This window comes from Cyprinodon variegatus, unplaced genomic scaffold, assembly GCF_000732505.1.
Source record: "Cyprinodon variegatus isolate N-32 unplaced genomic scaffold, C_variegatus-1.0 Scaffold150, whole genome shotgun sequence".
NCBI classification, from domain to species: Eukaryota; Metazoa; Chordata; class Actinopteri; order Cyprinodontiformes; family Cyprinodontidae; genus Cyprinodon; species Cyprinodon variegatus.
This window is the reverse complement of record NW_015150603.1, coordinates 296,339-313,186: the sequence shown is the minus strand read 5'-3', so window position 1 is coordinate 313,186 and position 16,848 is coordinate 296,339. Positions and strand designations below refer to the sequence as shown.

The 16,848-nt window shown below is 36.6% G+C and overlaps 3 protein-coding genes across 4 annotated transcripts in view; 2 read left to right on the top strand and 1 right to left on the bottom strand.

The window, feature by feature from the left end:
• Positions 1–321: 321 nt before the first annotated feature.
• Positions 322–5,551, top strand: LOC107086368 (zona pellucida-like domain-containing protein 1). Of its 2 annotated transcripts, none has more exons than XM_015377260.1 (11): positions 322–688; positions 970–1,081; positions 2,973–3,199; positions 3,285–3,475; positions 3,567–3,639; positions 3,721–3,818; positions 3,912–3,992; positions 4,073–4,244; positions 4,739–4,838; positions 4,924–4,947; positions 5,052–5,551. In XM_015377260.1, exons 2-11 carry the CDS (start codon positions 988–990, stop codon positions 5,156–5,158), a joined length of 1,167 nt encoding a protein of 388 aa, XP_015232746.1. In that variant the 5' UTR covers positions 322–688; positions 970–987; the 3' UTR covers positions 5,159–5,551. The 2 variants fall into 2 exon arrangements, with proteins under 2 accessions (XP_015232746.1, XP_015232745.1); XM_015377259.1 differs by having other exon boundaries at positions 327–688; positions 5,049–5,550.
• A 1,618-nt stretch (positions 5,552–7,169) lies between these two features.
• On the bottom strand, positions 7,170–9,570 carry LOC107086371. Its single transcript, XM_015377264.1, has 4 exons — positions 9,466–9,570; positions 9,310–9,360; positions 9,115–9,208; positions 7,170–8,213 (listed from the first exon to the last, which is right to left on the bottom strand). Exons 2-4 carry the CDS (start codon positions 9,356–9,358, stop codon positions 7,367–7,369), a joined length of 990 nt encoding a protein of 329 aa, XP_015232750.1. The 5' UTR covers positions 9,359–9,360; positions 9,466–9,570; the 3' UTR covers positions 7,170–7,366.
• Positions 9,571–11,479: 1,909 nt separating this feature from the next.
• Positions 11,480–16,848, top strand: part of LOC107086382 — a 35,552-nt gene continuing 30,183 nt past the window's right edge. The window contains exons 1-8 of the mRNA XM_015377276.1: positions 11,480–11,740; positions 11,853–12,076; positions 13,344–13,505; positions 13,887–14,066; positions 14,296–14,416; positions 14,535–14,609; positions 14,708–14,924; positions 15,014–15,176. Coding sequence (XP_015232762.1) covers positions 11,626–11,740; positions 11,853–12,076; positions 13,344–13,505; positions 13,887–14,066; positions 14,296–14,416; positions 14,535–14,609; positions 14,708–14,924; positions 15,014–15,176 — 1,257 coding nt within the window. The 5' untranslated portion in view covers positions 11,480–11,625. The remainder of the gene's footprint in view (positions 11,741–11,852; positions 12,077–13,343; positions 13,506–13,886; positions 14,067–14,295; positions 14,417–14,534; positions 14,610–14,707; positions 14,925–15,013; positions 15,177–16,848) is intronic.

Sequence of the window (16,848 nt, the reverse complement as noted above, 5' to 3'; positions counted from 1 at the left end):
TAAACTTTTACCTTCCTTACCATCTCTTTCTGGTTTTTCTTCAGCTTTAGATATGGGTAAAATCAGATTCATGGCTGTTTTCTATAACTTATTTCCTGACTTATGGTATAAAGATCCAGACACTCCAGTTTAATTACTATGGCACATTCTCCTGTCTTTCCCATTTTCGGCCTGGCTAAGCTCAAAGTGACAATTATATTTAAATTCTAAGCTAAATAGTCAAAGATTATAAGAAAAAGGTTTGTTTGCAACAGCTGTTTTTGAACAGAACATCATTAAAAAATGAATATATCATCACCAAAGATGGGAAGAAGTTTGGACAATACATTAGATAGCTACAGTCGCTTCCATGAGCTATCTTTGTGTCATCAGGTCTTTATTAACAATTTCTTAAGAAGAGAAACCTGAAACAGCATGTACATTTTAACTGGAGGGATCTATGTCAAAGCCCATTGACACAATAATGTGTTGGAGGAACATCTGACTGTAAACCATGCCAGGGGCTGCTGCTGTCCACATGAGAAGTCACGGCACGAATGCACAAGGTGCTGAAAGTGAGTGTTTGCGCCTGTGCATTGCTCATACTTAATCAAAGGGAGGGCTGAAGAGTGATGCTACTGTGGTTTTACATGTCCTATAAAAACGTCTGTATAGCCTTCAGTTAACACTGTGACGGACACCTGCACAGGTAAGACCCTCTTCAGATTGTCCTGCAAGTCTTATATTTAATTTTCAATGGGATAATATCTAAGCCTAGTTAATCATTTTTATTCAACTTTCTAAATAGAAATAAAAAAATATTTTAAGGACTGATGAAAAGTTATGGTGATTCTACCTTTAAATGGTTTCTAAAAACACCCCCTAAACATATTCTTAATGTTGCATTTCAGTCTGTTCAATCTGTTCAAGCTAACTTGGGTGGATGGGTTCTCTCATTGTTGTTGTCAATTTGTTTTTTTTAATTTTCAGGATTAAGCAACTGTCAGTATGAATCTTTTCCTCTGGCTCCCCCTTCTGGCTGTGCTCTTCCAGCCTGCTTGGTGCGTCTACAACTGCTCCTCTGTGTATAACAGGACTCCAGGTATGAAATCCATCAATGAGTATTTAGAAATATCTGATTTTTTCATTATTATTATTCAGTTACAGAGCATATGCTTTGTATAAACAAGGGAAACACAATGTTCTTCAAAAAGATAAAGGGAAAAAATGTTAATGATAATAATAACTGAACTTTATTGATCTCACATCGGAGAAATTTACCTTTGCAATTAACCCATCCCCTTGGGAAGCAGTGGGTTGCCATCGTGGGGCACCTGGGGAGCAGTGATAAATGCTTAAAAAAAATGAGGTGTACGAGACTAAAGACAGGGAAAAACACAAAAATGTCTAGAAATAAATGGATAAGTCTGGGAAAGAAAAAAATATTTTTCAAAGAATCAGATATAAATGACTATGGATGTGGAAAAACACAAAAATATCTAGAAATAAATAGATAAAAGAAAAATATCTCCACAGGTGACTATGTCTAGGAAAGAAAAGTTAAACAGAAAAGCTCTCAGCTAATTTTAATGTCAAAAGGGATGAAAGAGAGCAAATACTGTACAGAGAATCTGATTCCATAGCTATGAAACAGGACTAAACAATGAAACTAGGCCCAAATGTATTATCTAATATATATAATAGGAGGTGTTGATGGCAGCAGCCCCGAACATATTTCCCTCGAGAATGAAGTCACAGCCAAACAGGAACAGACCATATGAAGCTACTATGATGAGAAAAAGCAAAGGACATATGGGGTAAACTAACAAATACTGCAAAATTGGAGAATACAGATAGGATAAAGCTGAATGATGAAAAGTGTCCCTTATGTCCTCCAGCAGCGCAAGCCTATAGTAGCCTAAGCCTATAACTATAGAGATAGCTTAGGGTTATCTGACCTTTCGGATCAGCTCAAGGCTTTTAACTGCACTTTGTTGATTCCCTGATAGCAAAGAATTTCAATAGTCCAACCTTGAAGTAACAAATGTATGGGCTAGTTTGTCAGCATCACCCCTGGTTAAGATATTTCAAATTTTTGCAATATTCCAGAGATATAAGAATAAAATTCTAGAACCCTCTTTAATTCCTACAGAATGTTTAGTAACACTAAGATCTAAATGGACAAGTACAGTTACAACTTCATACATATGAGGCCATAAGTACATCTTTAGTGAATTTAATCAGTACTGCTCAGTGCTACAGTGAGCTCTAAAACCTCACTTAATCCCTTCAAAAAAGTAATTATTGTGTAAGTGCTGACACAGTTGGTTTATAACTTTTCTCAAGGATTTTAGATAAGAAAGGAAAAGGAGATATTGGTCAATAACTGAGTCTCTATCTCTGTCTTGTGGATAGTCGGAAGGTTTCTTAAGTAAATAATTACAGCTACCTCAAAAGCCTACTGTGTCCCTCTATTAGCGATAGTTTAACTATAAACTGAGGTGTAAATCAAAGTGAATACTTGCTTAAATAATTTGGTTGGAACTGGATCTAACATACACATTAAAGGATTGGATGAAGATAATGATTTGGCTAACTCTAAAAGTTTAAATGCATCAAAAAAGTCCAAACCCAGTTCAGATTCTATAGTTACCTCAGATGTTGGATCACATTCCAGAAATAAAACGATCATATTTAAAGGGCTGCACATGATCTAAGATGCAATTCTACAGTTTAGTCATTAATGATTACATAAATAGAAAGCTATAAACCTAAAATCTGCATTTAATTAAAGCTACTTTTTCAGAATTTTACTATTTATGGTAATAATACCAGACAAGCCAGTATAGTAAAATAAACAAAAAAAAAAAAACAAAAAACAAGATGATTTAATACCAGCACAAAGCTAAAATCTTTCATCTTTTTCCAAAATAAGATTAAAATAATATCAAGTAAGTGGTCATCTTGCATGTAATTAAAATAATCTTTTTCAGACAATTCAGATCTGGCGGTAAGATGCGGCACCAGCATGATAACCATCGAGGTCAACCTGTGCACGGCCCAGTGGGCAGGCTTCAACTCCTCCACGCTGGCTCTCAATGGGAATCACAACAAAGCTGCATGTTTGGGCTCCATGGATGATAGCGTAGACCCTCCTGTCATCCGTTACTATCTTCCTGTGAACAATAGTGAGGACAACTCCTGCCGCCAGTCTCTGCAGGTCAGAACATGTCTCTTGGACCATGTTTTTAAGGAGGACTGTGCAGATGAAATTGATATACTATATATTGTTCTTCCCTGTACAGATTGTGGATGAAGCCCCAGATCCTACAGGTCCCTTCAGTGGTTTCTCTAGTATCCAGTCAGTAATCATCACATCATACATCGACACCTCAAATACGGATGTAGGGATCATCAGCTACTCCACAGATTTATATTACCACTTCTCCTGCCGTTACCCTCTGGAGTATTTAATAAACAACACACAGATTGTAGCGTGAGTACCACTAGATATTAATTTGTTGTCATAATTATTTAATTTCATTTAAAATTAATTCAGTAAAGCTTCTATACACTTTTCACTTTAGCTCCTCGGTCTCTGTGGCGACCACCCATAATAATGGAAGCTTTATTGATACTCTTAAAATGGACGTTTTTAATGTAGGTACAATTTCACAATTTTTTTTAACAAAATATGTGAGATTTGTTACTAATTCTGTTCAACAAACCATATTTCCCTAGGACACAGACTACAGGTATCCACTGGTTGTTCCATCAACGGGACTTCAGCTGCGAACCAAAGTCTATGTGGAAGTAAAGGCTGTTAATCTCACAGGAAAGTAAGTGCAACCTGTTTGATTTTAGAAATATTCCTTCTGTGGAAATGAAAGTCTATAAATGTATTCTTTTAACGCCGATTATCCTGTTTTCAGTTTCCACATCCTTCTGGATCACTGCTTTGCGACTCCCGGTCCTTACACGACTCAGAATGAGCAGCACAACTTCTTTACCGGGTAGGAAAGGCTAAATAAAAGTAACTGATGAAAAAGTTTTGACATCCAGAAACTCATTGAAATCCTTCCTTCTTCGTCAGCTGTAATGTAGCAGAAAAGTCAGTTGTGACAAGTAACGGCCTTTCCAAAGTGGCCCGGTTCAACTTTGAGGCCTTCCGCTTTGTTCAGCACAAAGACCAGCAAAAGTCCAGCATTTACCTGCATTGCATACTGAGACTATGTGAGCCCAGCAAATGTCAACAGCTGCTCTCTGTAGGTCTACTATTTTTAATTTTGTAAATGAAGAAAAGTAATTACAGTAAACGACAAAACCATTTAAGTTCAGAAATCTAAAAAGCAATAATAGAAAAAAATAAGGAAAGGTTAATAGATTGGCTCTAAGCAATCAAGGTGGACAAATTAAACTCTGTAGATAAACTCTACACAATCAAAAATATGTGATGCTGTAAAGTGATAGTATGTGATATACCTTACATTTCAGAAAGATGACAGACTAAATAAACAAAGTGAACCTCTTTATTTGCTCTACTTTAATTTCATACAGTCTTTCATGATGACATAGATGAAGAGTTTAGAGTAAAGAAATGTAAATTGACATGTGTAAAGTAATCCTCTAAAAGGTGAAAATGTATTCAGAAGTTTTTATGCCTTTTTAACCTTTTTATTAACTTATTTTACTGGGATTTGTTGTGACCAGAAACATCTTTGTGAGGCAAAAGAACAAAATCTTCCTGCATTTTTTTCAGGGCTGTAACAACAGAAGAAAAAGATCCTTGACTGCCTTTGGAGAAGAAAGCAGCAACTCTGCCACCGTCTCAGTCGGACCCCTGTTCACGGGCCGGAAAGGTTTAAAAATGAATAACCTCCTTTCTCTATACATTCACTCCTAAATTGTGTTACTGATCATTTATTTTTTCTTTCCTATTTAAAGAGATGCCTGATGTAGCTGGCTCCAGTAAGTATTTTTGAATTTAGTTACAGTATGTTGTATAACAACCCAATAACACTAAATACTCAATCTGAAATATAATTTGACAGCTGATCTCATATGTTTAGCAGGTCACACTGTGGCATCAGCGAGTGCTGGTGTGGATGCAAGTAGCCTGGTGTGGCTCATGCTTGGATCAGCTGCTGCCCTGCTGCCTGATATGATGAAGTATTATTAATCTGGAGGAATAACTCCCACACCATAAATCTGACTGACCGATCAAACAGCTTGTAAATTATTTGCTGCTCATTTTTTAATCAGACTGTAACTCAAGGCTTATGTCAAAGGGTTGCTTTTTGGCTGCAATTTAGTAATGTAGCATCTGTAGTATGTTTTATTTGTGCACAACTCTGGATGCCCTTTAACTAAGAAGATATAGAAAAGCTGAACTGTGAAAAACAAATATTAAGAATGTGAAGTGTTGGAGAACAGAACTAGCACATATATATATTTTTTTATAATGCTTGTAAAATTTCCTGCTACCTTTCCTTTCTAAAGTGGTTTACAAAATCCTGTCGAAAATACTTTATACTCTTTTATTACTGTGTATATATTATGTAGATGAAAATGAAATAAAATATTTTAATCCTCTTGATTCTACATTCTTAACTGTCTGACTAAAGGTACGTCACTAAAATCTGTGGAAGTTCATAATATAGGAAACATGGCTCATAACCCAGAGTAATCAAAATAAAAAAAGATTCAACCACTGGTTTAGCAGAAAAGCAAGTTATCTAGTTCTTTTTATAATGAATTCTCCAATCAAGGAAGTGGTATCCCGCAGTATTGTCTACAGAGTTAACACTGTAAGAAAATGGTTGATTCCTGGACATTTAATTGCTTATCGATAATTTATAGTTTAAAAAAAAAAAAATTTAAAAACAAATATTATCCTTTTTATGAAAAAGAAACCTTTTGGAACAGCTTCGACATCAACTTATAGATAAGACAAACCTACAATAAACTACACTATACAGTTAAAATTTGACATTTTCACACACCCAGTATAAAAAGATGGAACCCTTTATTTTCTACCTCTTTTTGACATTTAATCAAATACGACTAAACATTTATTTTTTTTTATTTCATGTTTAAAAGTACAGGTTGAATTACTGTTTTACATATATGAACTTGAGTGAATGTGGTGTTGGCTAATCTTTTGAAAACATGACCCTAACACCTCAGGGAAGGCTTTCCATAAGGTTGAAGAGTGGCGCTATTCTAGAAGCTCATCTGCCAGGTCAGACACTAATATTGGCACTGATGTTCTAGCTAGTGGTAGGCTATCCGCTGCACTTCATCCCAAATGGGTTCTTTCAGATGGAGGGCAAGAATTTATGCTCTCCAGTTAAGTTTAAATTCAAGTTTAGACCTGAAATAACGCAGTTCTGAAAGTGCGGTTCTCAAAGCAAACCTAGAAACATTTATTGGAATGCCGGCAAGAAAGAAATTATTGGTCACTCCAGAGAGCAGGTCTCCAGTACTCCACATTCCATTCAAGAAGTGCTTTTCACCCAAAGTTTTAAGATGTTTTGCACTCAGTGATGTAAGGATTAGTGCAGCTGGTTGTCCATGCAGTTTAAAGGCCTCCTTTTTTTCAATAGATAAATATAAAAGTCTAGAAATATCATTGGATAGTTTAATGAACTTTTATTCAAATATAGATAATGTTTCTTAAATAAAAATCAAAACAACAGAATCTTTTTGGTTCAGAACTCATTAAAAAAACACTTTACATAAAAATATTTGTTACATTACAACAAAAGACAGATGCCAATATTTACACAAATGTTCACCAATATTATCTAAGTTCTAGTAATATATCATTTAGACATATTTACAGTTTTCCAACCACTGGTACAGAGGTTAATAAAAAAGTAGAGATTGTGGGCAGGAACAACAGTTGAAGCGGTAGTTCGAGTGCACCTGATAAAATGCTTAGGACCTGGATTAATTCAAGTTTAACTGTGATTGTGGTTTCATTTTTGTGAAACCCCTACCACACATTTTTCTACAACCTTACAGAGCAGACTGGATGAGATGACTTTTATGAAAATATAGAGATAATCTTTCTTAAATAATGATGAATAAAGTAATTCCTTTCTCCCTTTCTTAACTTACAGCAATAGAAATAAAATACAAACAGGTTGTTTTTACACTTGTATAACAAAATACTTTACAAAGGGAGAAACTTTTACGCAGAGTAAAATACCTGATAATATTTTCTTCATCATTTGCATACAGAATGTGAAAAACTGAGAAATTTTAAATGCATTCATTTTTCATTTACTCATGTTTACAGCCAGTTTCTACTCTGACACAATGGCAAAATACAGGATGAATGATCAAGATGTTTTCTTGTTAAGTGCATTTGTGAGAGTTTTTGTTACTGCACCGAGTGCATAATATCCTGTATCAGAGCAGAGAGTTTAACTGAGAAGTCTTCCCGCAAAGATCCTCCTTCCTGCATGACTGAGGCGGAAGGCAGAGACGGGGCGCCACCAACCTCCTCCTCCACACCTATAAACAGCCTCTCTATTCGGGCAGGTAGAGCCTGACTCTGCAGAGCTGCGTTATGGCAGAATTCCTCTAAACCACATGCCACTTCAGTCTGAGGAGACCGAGGTGACTCCAGCATAGCTGCCAGCTGTGCTCTGAGAGCTTCCAACCTGCTCTGTGCCTCGTTCCTCAGTGAACTCACTTCCTCCCCCAACTTGGAGCTCACTGCCTGCCAGACCTCTGAGCCAACGGCGTCTCCTTCAGCATCATCTCTCTGCTTTAGATGTTTAATCACATCACTTGCTGAGGTTTGAAAGTCACTGATGAGGTTGGCTAACTGGATGCTGCTGCTCTCTAGAGTTTGGCTCATCCACTGGACTGCTTCTTGATAAAGAGCAGCACTGGCCTCTGCCTTAGTCGCTGATTTCTCGAGGCCCTGAAGGTACAGCTGAAGCTGGCTGCACAAATCCTGAGTATTGCTGCTCAAAGAGCGCTGGAGCTGCTGGGTGAGGGGATTCAGGCGCTCCCTCATGCTTGCCAGGGTGACTCTAAGATGAGCTGGAGATGGAGACAACCTCTCCCTCAGCTCGGCCAGCTCCTGGCGCAGACGAACCCGCAGACGCTCTGACTCCATGGTGAGCTTACGTTGCATTTCCTCTGCAAGAGGATGCTTCATGTCATCATTGTCAAGCGTGTAAAGGCCACTGCTATCTATGATGCTTTTGTAGATCCCACTAAAGGAAGAAAGAGAAACATTTCATGTAATGGATGGCTGAATTCATTGTTTTTTGAACAAGCCTAAAACAAAACATCATATTGAACAATATAAGTCTATTGGTACATCTTCCGTGATATATGTATGCAAAATTCAAATAAAACTTTCTTTATTAAAAGAATAGGAGGAAGGAAATATATATAAAACCCTTTAACTTTTAGTCCAGCATAGCTATTGGAAGTTCATGCCCCTTAAACGTCCAAATGCTCCTTCAACCGGTTTTTTATTTTAAGTTAGCTCAAATTATTATAAAACAGAAGTTAAATAATCAATCCTTTTTAAGTCTTTTTTTGTTAATAAAAATCAGAAAAGTGTGTTATTCACTTGTCTTTGTTGTTGAGGGATAAGTCAACAACTGCTATTTAATCTATCAACCTAAACAAGACAAGCTGAGCAACTAGAATACAAATCAGAGGTAATTTGGATGAGCTGCATGGATTAGAAGCTCAGGTAGGGAAGCCTTGATGGTAAAGCTATTATTTGACCATGTAGCAAATATGGGCTTTAGATGCGGCAAAAAAATCCATATCCACATGCAAAATGATTTTTCTGTCGGTCAGCAACTCTGAATAAACATGAATGTATCCCAATAGCCTAATTAAAAGAAAGACCTAAAACAATGAAAAAACAAAAATTTAGTCTTTAAATGAGTGAAGGTGTTGGCATCATAGGGTGTTAAAGACTTGCTGAAGACATTGCAAGAAAAGTTTTTTTTTTTACAAGGTATTAATTTGGGAGGACTGAACATAAGTGTGAATTATTGAATGGGAAATGGTTCAAAGGATATTAACATTTTCAAAAGGCATTTGATAATATTTTTTTATTGACTTTGATAACAGCTGCCAGTTTAGTCGACTTACTGTCCATCTTTTGAGAGGTTTGTCTTGTCAAATACGTGATTTGCCTTTGAGTCAACCCAGGGTGCCTCCCTGGAGTCACTGTGTAAAGGGTATGCTGCAGACAAAATGAATACACACGAAAAAAATAAATAAAAATTAGAAAATAAAACGGCAAAGAACATAAAAAATTGAGACATAAAAGTAAAAAAAAAATACCTAAAGTTGTTGAGAGTGATAAGGTGAAGATAATGAATTTCAGAATCATCTCTGTAAAAGTGAAAAAAGGGAAACAGTTAAGATTTACACACACAAAAAAACAAAGACATTTGACAAAAAAATATACTTATTCTTTTTTTTTTACATTTCCCTTACTTAGAATAAGAGGAAGATCAGCTGGTCTTTCAATGGATCGGGGGTCTGTGGGCTGACTTCTCTTCGCCTCTGACTTATAAAGGTCTTTCTTATCAGAGACTGCCCTAACTCTGCCTTTGTCAACAGTCAACACGTGGAGGGTCACAATGATTATCAAACACGTATACAAATGCTCACAAACACAGTGTATGAGGTCACAATGATATTATCTACAGCTCGACCATCATAAAGCTTAATTTTAGTAAATATTGTGAGAATCTCCCAGTAGACTAACTATATTTATGTTTTTTTAATGCTTTATCAATGGTTGAAATTAGACCTGCTTAGAAAGCTCTGAACTTCTCACTTTGCATTATCTGCTTGACAGATAACATTAAATAAATAAACTGTTTATTCACAGCACGAAAAATGTTTTTCATAGTACACAGGATTCACTCTTTATTTCTTTGAGGTTTTACCAGGTTTTGAGATCTGGGTGAAAGTTAAGTCTGATTCTGTTAGATAAGTCCCTAGTCGTCACTGTGGGGTCAATGTCCATGGCTGTGGTGATGAAATCCCTTATGTAGGTTATTCCAGGTATCCAAAGTCTCACATTTATTTCACTACAATAACAGAGTTTAGTAAGACCTTGACTGCTGAACATAAAAACAGGCCTGTTGACGGTTTTCTGCACTGCTGAGTTGACCATTGGCTGAGTCAGCATAGATCAGCCAGATCTATTCAAAAAAGAAAACTGGCTGCATCCAAATGATACACTGAACACATGCGAGAGAGTTTGTAGGAAAAGAAAATGTTACATAATATAACTTATTATCTAACTCTTGTGTTGAAATGATCGGCAAGCTAACAGTATCTCATATCAATGAGCAAAGCTTTTTTTTTTTTTTTTTTGTCATTTTACTATAGAGCAAAGGGCGACCCTTTGACATTGTGCAATTGATTATTTCCCAGACATAGATAATCAGGTACCAATTGAATGTTTGGAGTGATTTCACAAAACTGTATTTTTTTGCTATCTGTTATAAATGGTTGTTCAAATAGTTTTGATCACAGTGCATGTTGACAAAATTAGATCACACATTTAAAAAGCCTTTTGTCACTCAAACTTTTATGCACCTTCTTTATTTTGTTGGAAACTAGAGGCTAATATATTTTTCTAGTCTAGTCCAGGGAAAACCAAACATTTTAGCTTAATCTAAAGCGTCTTAAAAACAGAGGAGATACAACATGGCCTCTTTCTGGGAAGGAGCCATCGAAACCAGAGCACATGTCGTTCCGTCATGTACGTCATGTACACTCAGTTTGATCAAACTGTTCATGTTGAGCTGTGTTTCAATCATGATAGAAGCCAGTAATTAGTTACTGATTGTTTTAACTAGGTTTACTTAATTTTTCCTAGAGAGCAATAACCTTTTAGTGTTTTTATGATTAGCCATGTTTATTCCCTGGAAAAAGTTGCCAGAAATATTGTTGCTAGTATATGAACTCTCTGATTTATCCCATTTGTCCCATTGACAGTACTAATTGGGAAATCCTTTCTTGTTTATTTCCCCCAAAAGAGCCAATTAAAGAGCTTTTGCTGTTTTATGCAACTTTTATATTATTTGAAAGTGCCCCTGGTCCTAAATATTCAGCTGTGTTTATTTCTTGGTTGAGCCACTGTGTTGTGCTGTTGAACTGCCCCTATTTCAATAAACTGTAGTGAGATAGAAAACATTTCTGGATAAATATTAGAAGTGTATTTGATAAAACAAGTAAGGAAAAGCAGTGTTGTCTCATCTGGAGCCAAATCAATAATCAGTTTCATGTTAGGATTGAGAAAAACACATGTTGTAAAGTGATCCTTCGGCCAGATCATGCTTTCCCTTCTCTCTGCCGACTCCTTTCCTTTGAGCAGTCACTTTACTGTCACTGTCACCTAACCTCACTGGCCTAATGAATGATTCAGCTACCCACTGAAAGTTATGCAGACTAACTAGCTTGCTGTATAGTCATTTGTGGACAGTGGTGGACAGTAGCATTTTGTTAATTGAATACTTTTACACAATTTTATGTCAGATTGTTTTTTTAAACAACAGATACAATGTTTTTATCAGTTTCAGTGTAGTAAAGTGTTGCTTATGGGATTTTTATTTAAGCATGTCAGTATCTTAAAAAAAAATGCAAAGTTGTAGAAACGTGTGCTTTTGTTGGCTTTTTGTTGAGGTTCTGAGTGCAATGGCCTATGAAGGGAACATCAGTCAACAAAACAAGGAAAGTCTGCACTGCAAGCCAGGTAAGCTTTCCCAACTGTATTTTTCCTCGTCTTACTCTTTCTCTCCCTCATTTTTTCCCTAACTATAACATCAAAAGGCAAGATAGAGGGAAATTTGTTTTGCACATATTAGGTTTCTACTGTCCTCTGGCCGGCTTTGGTCTAGTCCCCTGTCCTAAGGGAACTTATGGGCCAACTGTTGGAGCTGTGTCCGAGGAAAGCTGTCTCAAATGTCCTCCAGACCATTACTGCCCTCGACCCGGCTTGCCTACCCCACTGGCCTGTGGTCCTGTGGCTCTGCAGCCTTTGTCTGGCCAGGATGTCTGCATCTGCCAAGGAGAAGGACAGAGTTTTCAGGTGTTTTTCCTTTGTTTCTCATCTAAGCATTCCTATAAAGTACAAAGACCAGCAAAGTAATCCTTGCAGATCAAAGAAGTATCCAAATCAAATGTTCTTATCTGAGGCAATGCTACACAGTTTATTTGCTGTACCATCTTTTAAAGCAAAGGAACACCCATTTAACAAGGTTATGATTTTTTTTTTGTCTTGCTGTTCTTTCCATATGAATGCAAGAGAATGAGCTTCCTGCCTGTCACTCAGATGTATTAGATGATAAACAATCTGTAGCTTCAAGCCAAGAGCGCCCAGGATAGTATTACTGTACAGAAGGATCTGGTTTCCCAGGTGGCTGCAGTTACATAGGTGTTGACCTCTTCTCTCATCAGCTCAGGATCAGTGGAATGAGATTTTTTGGCGGGGTTATCTGTAGAACACTTGGGAGTCAGCTGCTTATAGAAGAGCTAAAGTGGATCTGATACGTTTACACCTATGTTAGAGTGGCAGATTTTTCTCATGTAAGAAAGGAGACCTTTACAAGTCATTTAAAATCTTTCTCCATTCACGTTACAGTTATCCTCAGCAGTTTAGCTGAGCAGCAAGTAAATCTGGTGCATTCAGTCTTCTTGAGGTTACATATTTGTAACCATTAGTTAAAGTCAAATTGGACAGAGATCAAATATATTTTCTCAAATAAAGGATTATAACAGATACAAAAATGTCCAAAGCAATATTTATACTCAATGGCATATTAAAAACATTTATTTAGATAATAATGGACGATGATAATCTTTATCTAAAACTGATGAACAAAAAAAGATGGAAACTCTACTGGAAGGCCATAGTCAGACTAAGCAGCAACATGCTTTATTAGCAATGAGCTTTACTGGTATTTCTTGGGCTGTAGAGACTTAAGACCTGGTAGAAGAATTTGTCATGGCCTGACGATCAGTATAGATCTGACAATCTATACTGAGCATAAAAAATAAAAGCAATTTAGCTTTCATATAACTACAACTCTGCTAACTTAAACTTTGTGTAGTTATTGTGAATTCATAATGTATTTCAACATATGTCACAGTTGCAATATGCAAAATTTGAGGCAAAGAGTAGGAAGGAGGTAACCAGAGTTAAGTGTTTAAATGATGCTCATCATCTCAGCTGCACCCTGAAAGAAATTTCCAAAAAATAATAAAGAAACAAAGTTGTATAGTTAAAAGTGTCCTCCATGTTTTAAATCCTGGTTTTGCTTATATCACCCTTCTTCCATCTATTCCTTTTCCCATAGAGCATGGATGGACGCTGCTTATGTACAATCGGATATCAACCCACTAATGACGGGGAAATGTGTGTGAAAAAAGTCTACGATGTCTGCAGGGACGGAAAATCACGTACACAATATGGGGAATGCTTGGACCAGCACCAATGGTCGCTTCACTGCAAAGATGAAGTAAATGCTTCTATTTGTGATAAGGACTTTTCAAACTGAGACACACACAAGAAAACTAGGGGAAAGGTTGTCGGTCTATCTTTTACAAATGATTTGAGACAGGAAGCTCATACAAAAGATATGAAACAACTGTGACCTGTTTACAGAACCTACAGAGTAAACACACAGCTTACGATCGCTTAGGGTAATGAGTTCAACCTGGATGTCTTTGCCCTTTAATCTTTGAACCCGAAACAACCTCAAAGCTTACTAAACCTACTTAATATCTAACTATCAACCTCTTCCTGTGACTTCTGCTCAGCAATGATTTCATAGTTGTGTTGAAACAGAGGAATTTATATGTTACAGGTAATCGGGTTTGCTTTGGTTGTTTTTCTGCAGGTGTGCCAAACAGCGGAGGACTACAGTGGTTATGACAGGGAACTGGGTCTGTGTGTCTGCAGAGAGCCTCCTGGTGGAGCTGCATGTGGAGGCCTATGCAGAAGGAAGCTGGCCACCCATCTAAAGCTCCAGTGCAGATATGATAAATACATGGCCGTGACATGGAGCTATGGAAGTCAGGTGGATTTACAGTACAGATAAAATATATCACATTACTGAATGTTATCTTAAATGCTACTATAACATCCATATTATATTTCCACTGACTATGGATTAGCAAGCATCAAAGCCAGTTCAGATAATGCATACAAAGATGCATCACTACATTTATTGTAAACAAAACCTACAGCCTAAGCTCCTGTTTTGCCCTGACCCATAAATGGGAAACACTTATATGGTGTGTCTGCAGGTGTCAAGTATCTCAGGCAGTGTGCTGCACACCGTTTTTGAAAGGTGGGATTCCCAGGGGACCCTGCAGTGCAGCAGCCATCACAAATCCTCACGTCCTGTCTACATTGTTCAGACAACAGGTGGAGATAAACTTTCAATTATACACATAAACAATTGTTATTCTGCAGTAGACTTCTTTGTGGCTCCCTTTCACACTCATGACCTCCTTTTTCTTCCTTGTCTGTGTCACGGCTGCAGAGGAAGGATTCTTTGGCCTCCTCAGTGGGCTCCCAGAGGAAATTCAGCAACTGTTTCCAGACACCACTTCAACTGGTTTGTCACTGATGTATACCACCCACACAATACAGTAACAATGAACACATGAAAATCAAATTATTACATTGATGACTTTCTGCTTCTCTGTTTTAAAGAGGAAGATCATAATATCCTGGATGAACTCAATCTTACAGAAAACGTCAGTAATGCAAAAAGAGACCCTTATTTCAGACGGTGGAATAAAGACTTGATTGACACAGAAGATACGAGTCTGCTAAGTAGAACCGGAGTTCTCAACCCAGCAACATGTCTCCACTTGGGAGATATTTTACTTTTCACCATTAGCACTCACCATTACCCGATGTATGATGTGTAAGTCAGATTAATTATTTATTAATGATCAACTTTTTAAAAAGAATCCACTAAGTTTTAACATTTCTTATCTTCTCTGCACGTCTCAGTGAAAATCTCTACAACACAAACAGTGATTTTGACTGGGGCTCGTTCAGGCTGCTGGAAGAAAAGCTGACACTGTCCTGGACTCCTCCTTCCTTCTTCTCAGTGGTATTTAGCCACCCTGGAGTTTATGTCTTCAAACTTAGCAGCAACCAGCATAAACACATGGTAAGCTTTAGTTCAAACATAGTTTTGTGCTGTTATTTGTGTCGGATTTAACACTTTATAGGTTATGTGATTAATTGTTTCACAACAATCAATGTAATCAACGAGGTAATATAGGAAAATTCAGGAAATAGAAAAACTCATGCTTCTGATTATTTTTGGGTCTGAACTTAATCTAATTCAAGCAATTTCTGGGTAAAGCAATTTGCTTCCTAGTATTTTTTTTTTGCTTTTTTCTTAGACTTAGACAACAAAGTGCAGCAGTGATCAAATTTAAAGAGTGTAGCAGAAAAAAAAACGTTGTGCAAAAACGCATTGATATGGAAGTTAAGGGCATTAATATATAAGGTGCAAATATATATTTTTAGTTTGGTGTTATCAGTGTGATGCAGAGTCTGTGACATGATTTACCTTTTTTTTTTTTTAAACATTTTTATAACAGATAAAACAAATTTGAGTAAATCATAAGTGTAGCCATATAAACCAACATACACCTACAGTATGGAAAAAGCACTATATTTGTAACTTAGTTATATTAGACACATTATATGATTTTTTCTTTTTTTTAGATTTGATTGTTCCTGTACCAATTAAATGAAATGCTCACTTAAATAGAGCCTGTCAGACAACATGATAAAAGAAAAAACAATGACAAAAAGTAACACATAATGCCATTCTCAAGACTCCCAAGACACACATTCAACACATTCACAAAAACTCTTCCTCGAGGTTACAGCTGAAACTAAAATATATGTAAAGGCCTGCAAGGATAACTTGGCTTTGTTAAGATTGGTGCATATCACTAATTTAAGAGTTGCATGAGTAAAACTAACGCAGTATTTTCTAAAACTATCACCATAATTACAATCAGACATGTTGTTGTGGTAGTCTGGGGTTTAAGAATCCACCTCTGACTGGCATCCTTTCTTTTAAATTGTGGTTTTGAGTTGTCATAGTTTACTTAACTCAGATTCAGAAAACCGTGGCGTAAATTTAAACAGCCCGTAAGGATTGAAAATGTGAATTTGTCTTGCATTAAAAAGAAATATTGCAAAAAAAGTTGGGGAATATCTTTGACAGAAGTATGAAATGTTCATTATAATTTAGCACAAATTCCTTGCAGAATTTGTTGATACCAGGTGTGGTAAAAATAAGGTTACTGGGAAACTGCTGTATGTTTTTTTTTATTTTTTATTTTACATAGGGACAGAGTTGACTTGGACAGCTTTTTTCTCCTCAGTAAATTAAACCACATGAAATTGTGACATAAAGAGACAGCACAAATAAATTAATAAGTACCCACAAGCACACAGCTTCCCCCTCATTCTCACATGGCAAGCTCGGTCAGCTACTTAATTTCTTTACTTTTGTCATGTATCTCCTCCTTTACAACACCCCCTCCACTGACCTCCATACATAATAGGAAATATAAAAATACAAATAAAATAAAACATCCAGTGTGGATGATGCAGCCACGAACAGATTAAACAAAAATAAAACACCTAGAGGATGCAGCCACAAACAAATAAAAAAATAAAATAAAACACCTATCACTAAACATAGCCCATAGTGTTGCATCTACTCCTAAATAAAAACACCAATATGTACTAACCATACTCATTAATTACCAGAAATACTACATTCTTTAGATATGACCTAAGGTGTTTTTAATGAA

Coding starts and splice junctions, on each gene's coding strand:
- LOC107086371 (XM_015377264.1), bottom strand. CDS start 9,358: ATGATTCTGAAATTCATTATCTTCACCTTATCACTCTCAACAACTTTA. Junction 9,209..9,309: donor ATCACTCTCAACAACTTTAG/GTATTTTTTTTT, acceptor TTTTGTCTGCAG/CATACCCTTTACACAGTGAC. Junction 8,214..9,114: donor AACCTCTCAAAAGATGGACA/GTAAGTCGACTA, acceptor TTCTTCCTTTAG/TGGGATCTACAAAAGCATCA.
- LOC107086368 (XM_015377259.1), top strand. CDS start 988: ATGAATCTTTTCCTCTGGCTCCCCCTTCTGGCTGTGCTCTTCCAGCCT. Junction 3,819..3,911: donor GCTGTTAATCTCACAGGAAA/GTAAGTGCAACC, acceptor TCCTGTTTTCAG/TTTCCACATCCTTCTGGATC. Junction 3,993..4,072: donor CAGCACAACTTCTTTACCGG/GTAGGAAAGGCT, acceptor CTTCTTCGTCAG/CTGTAATGTAGCAGAAAAGT.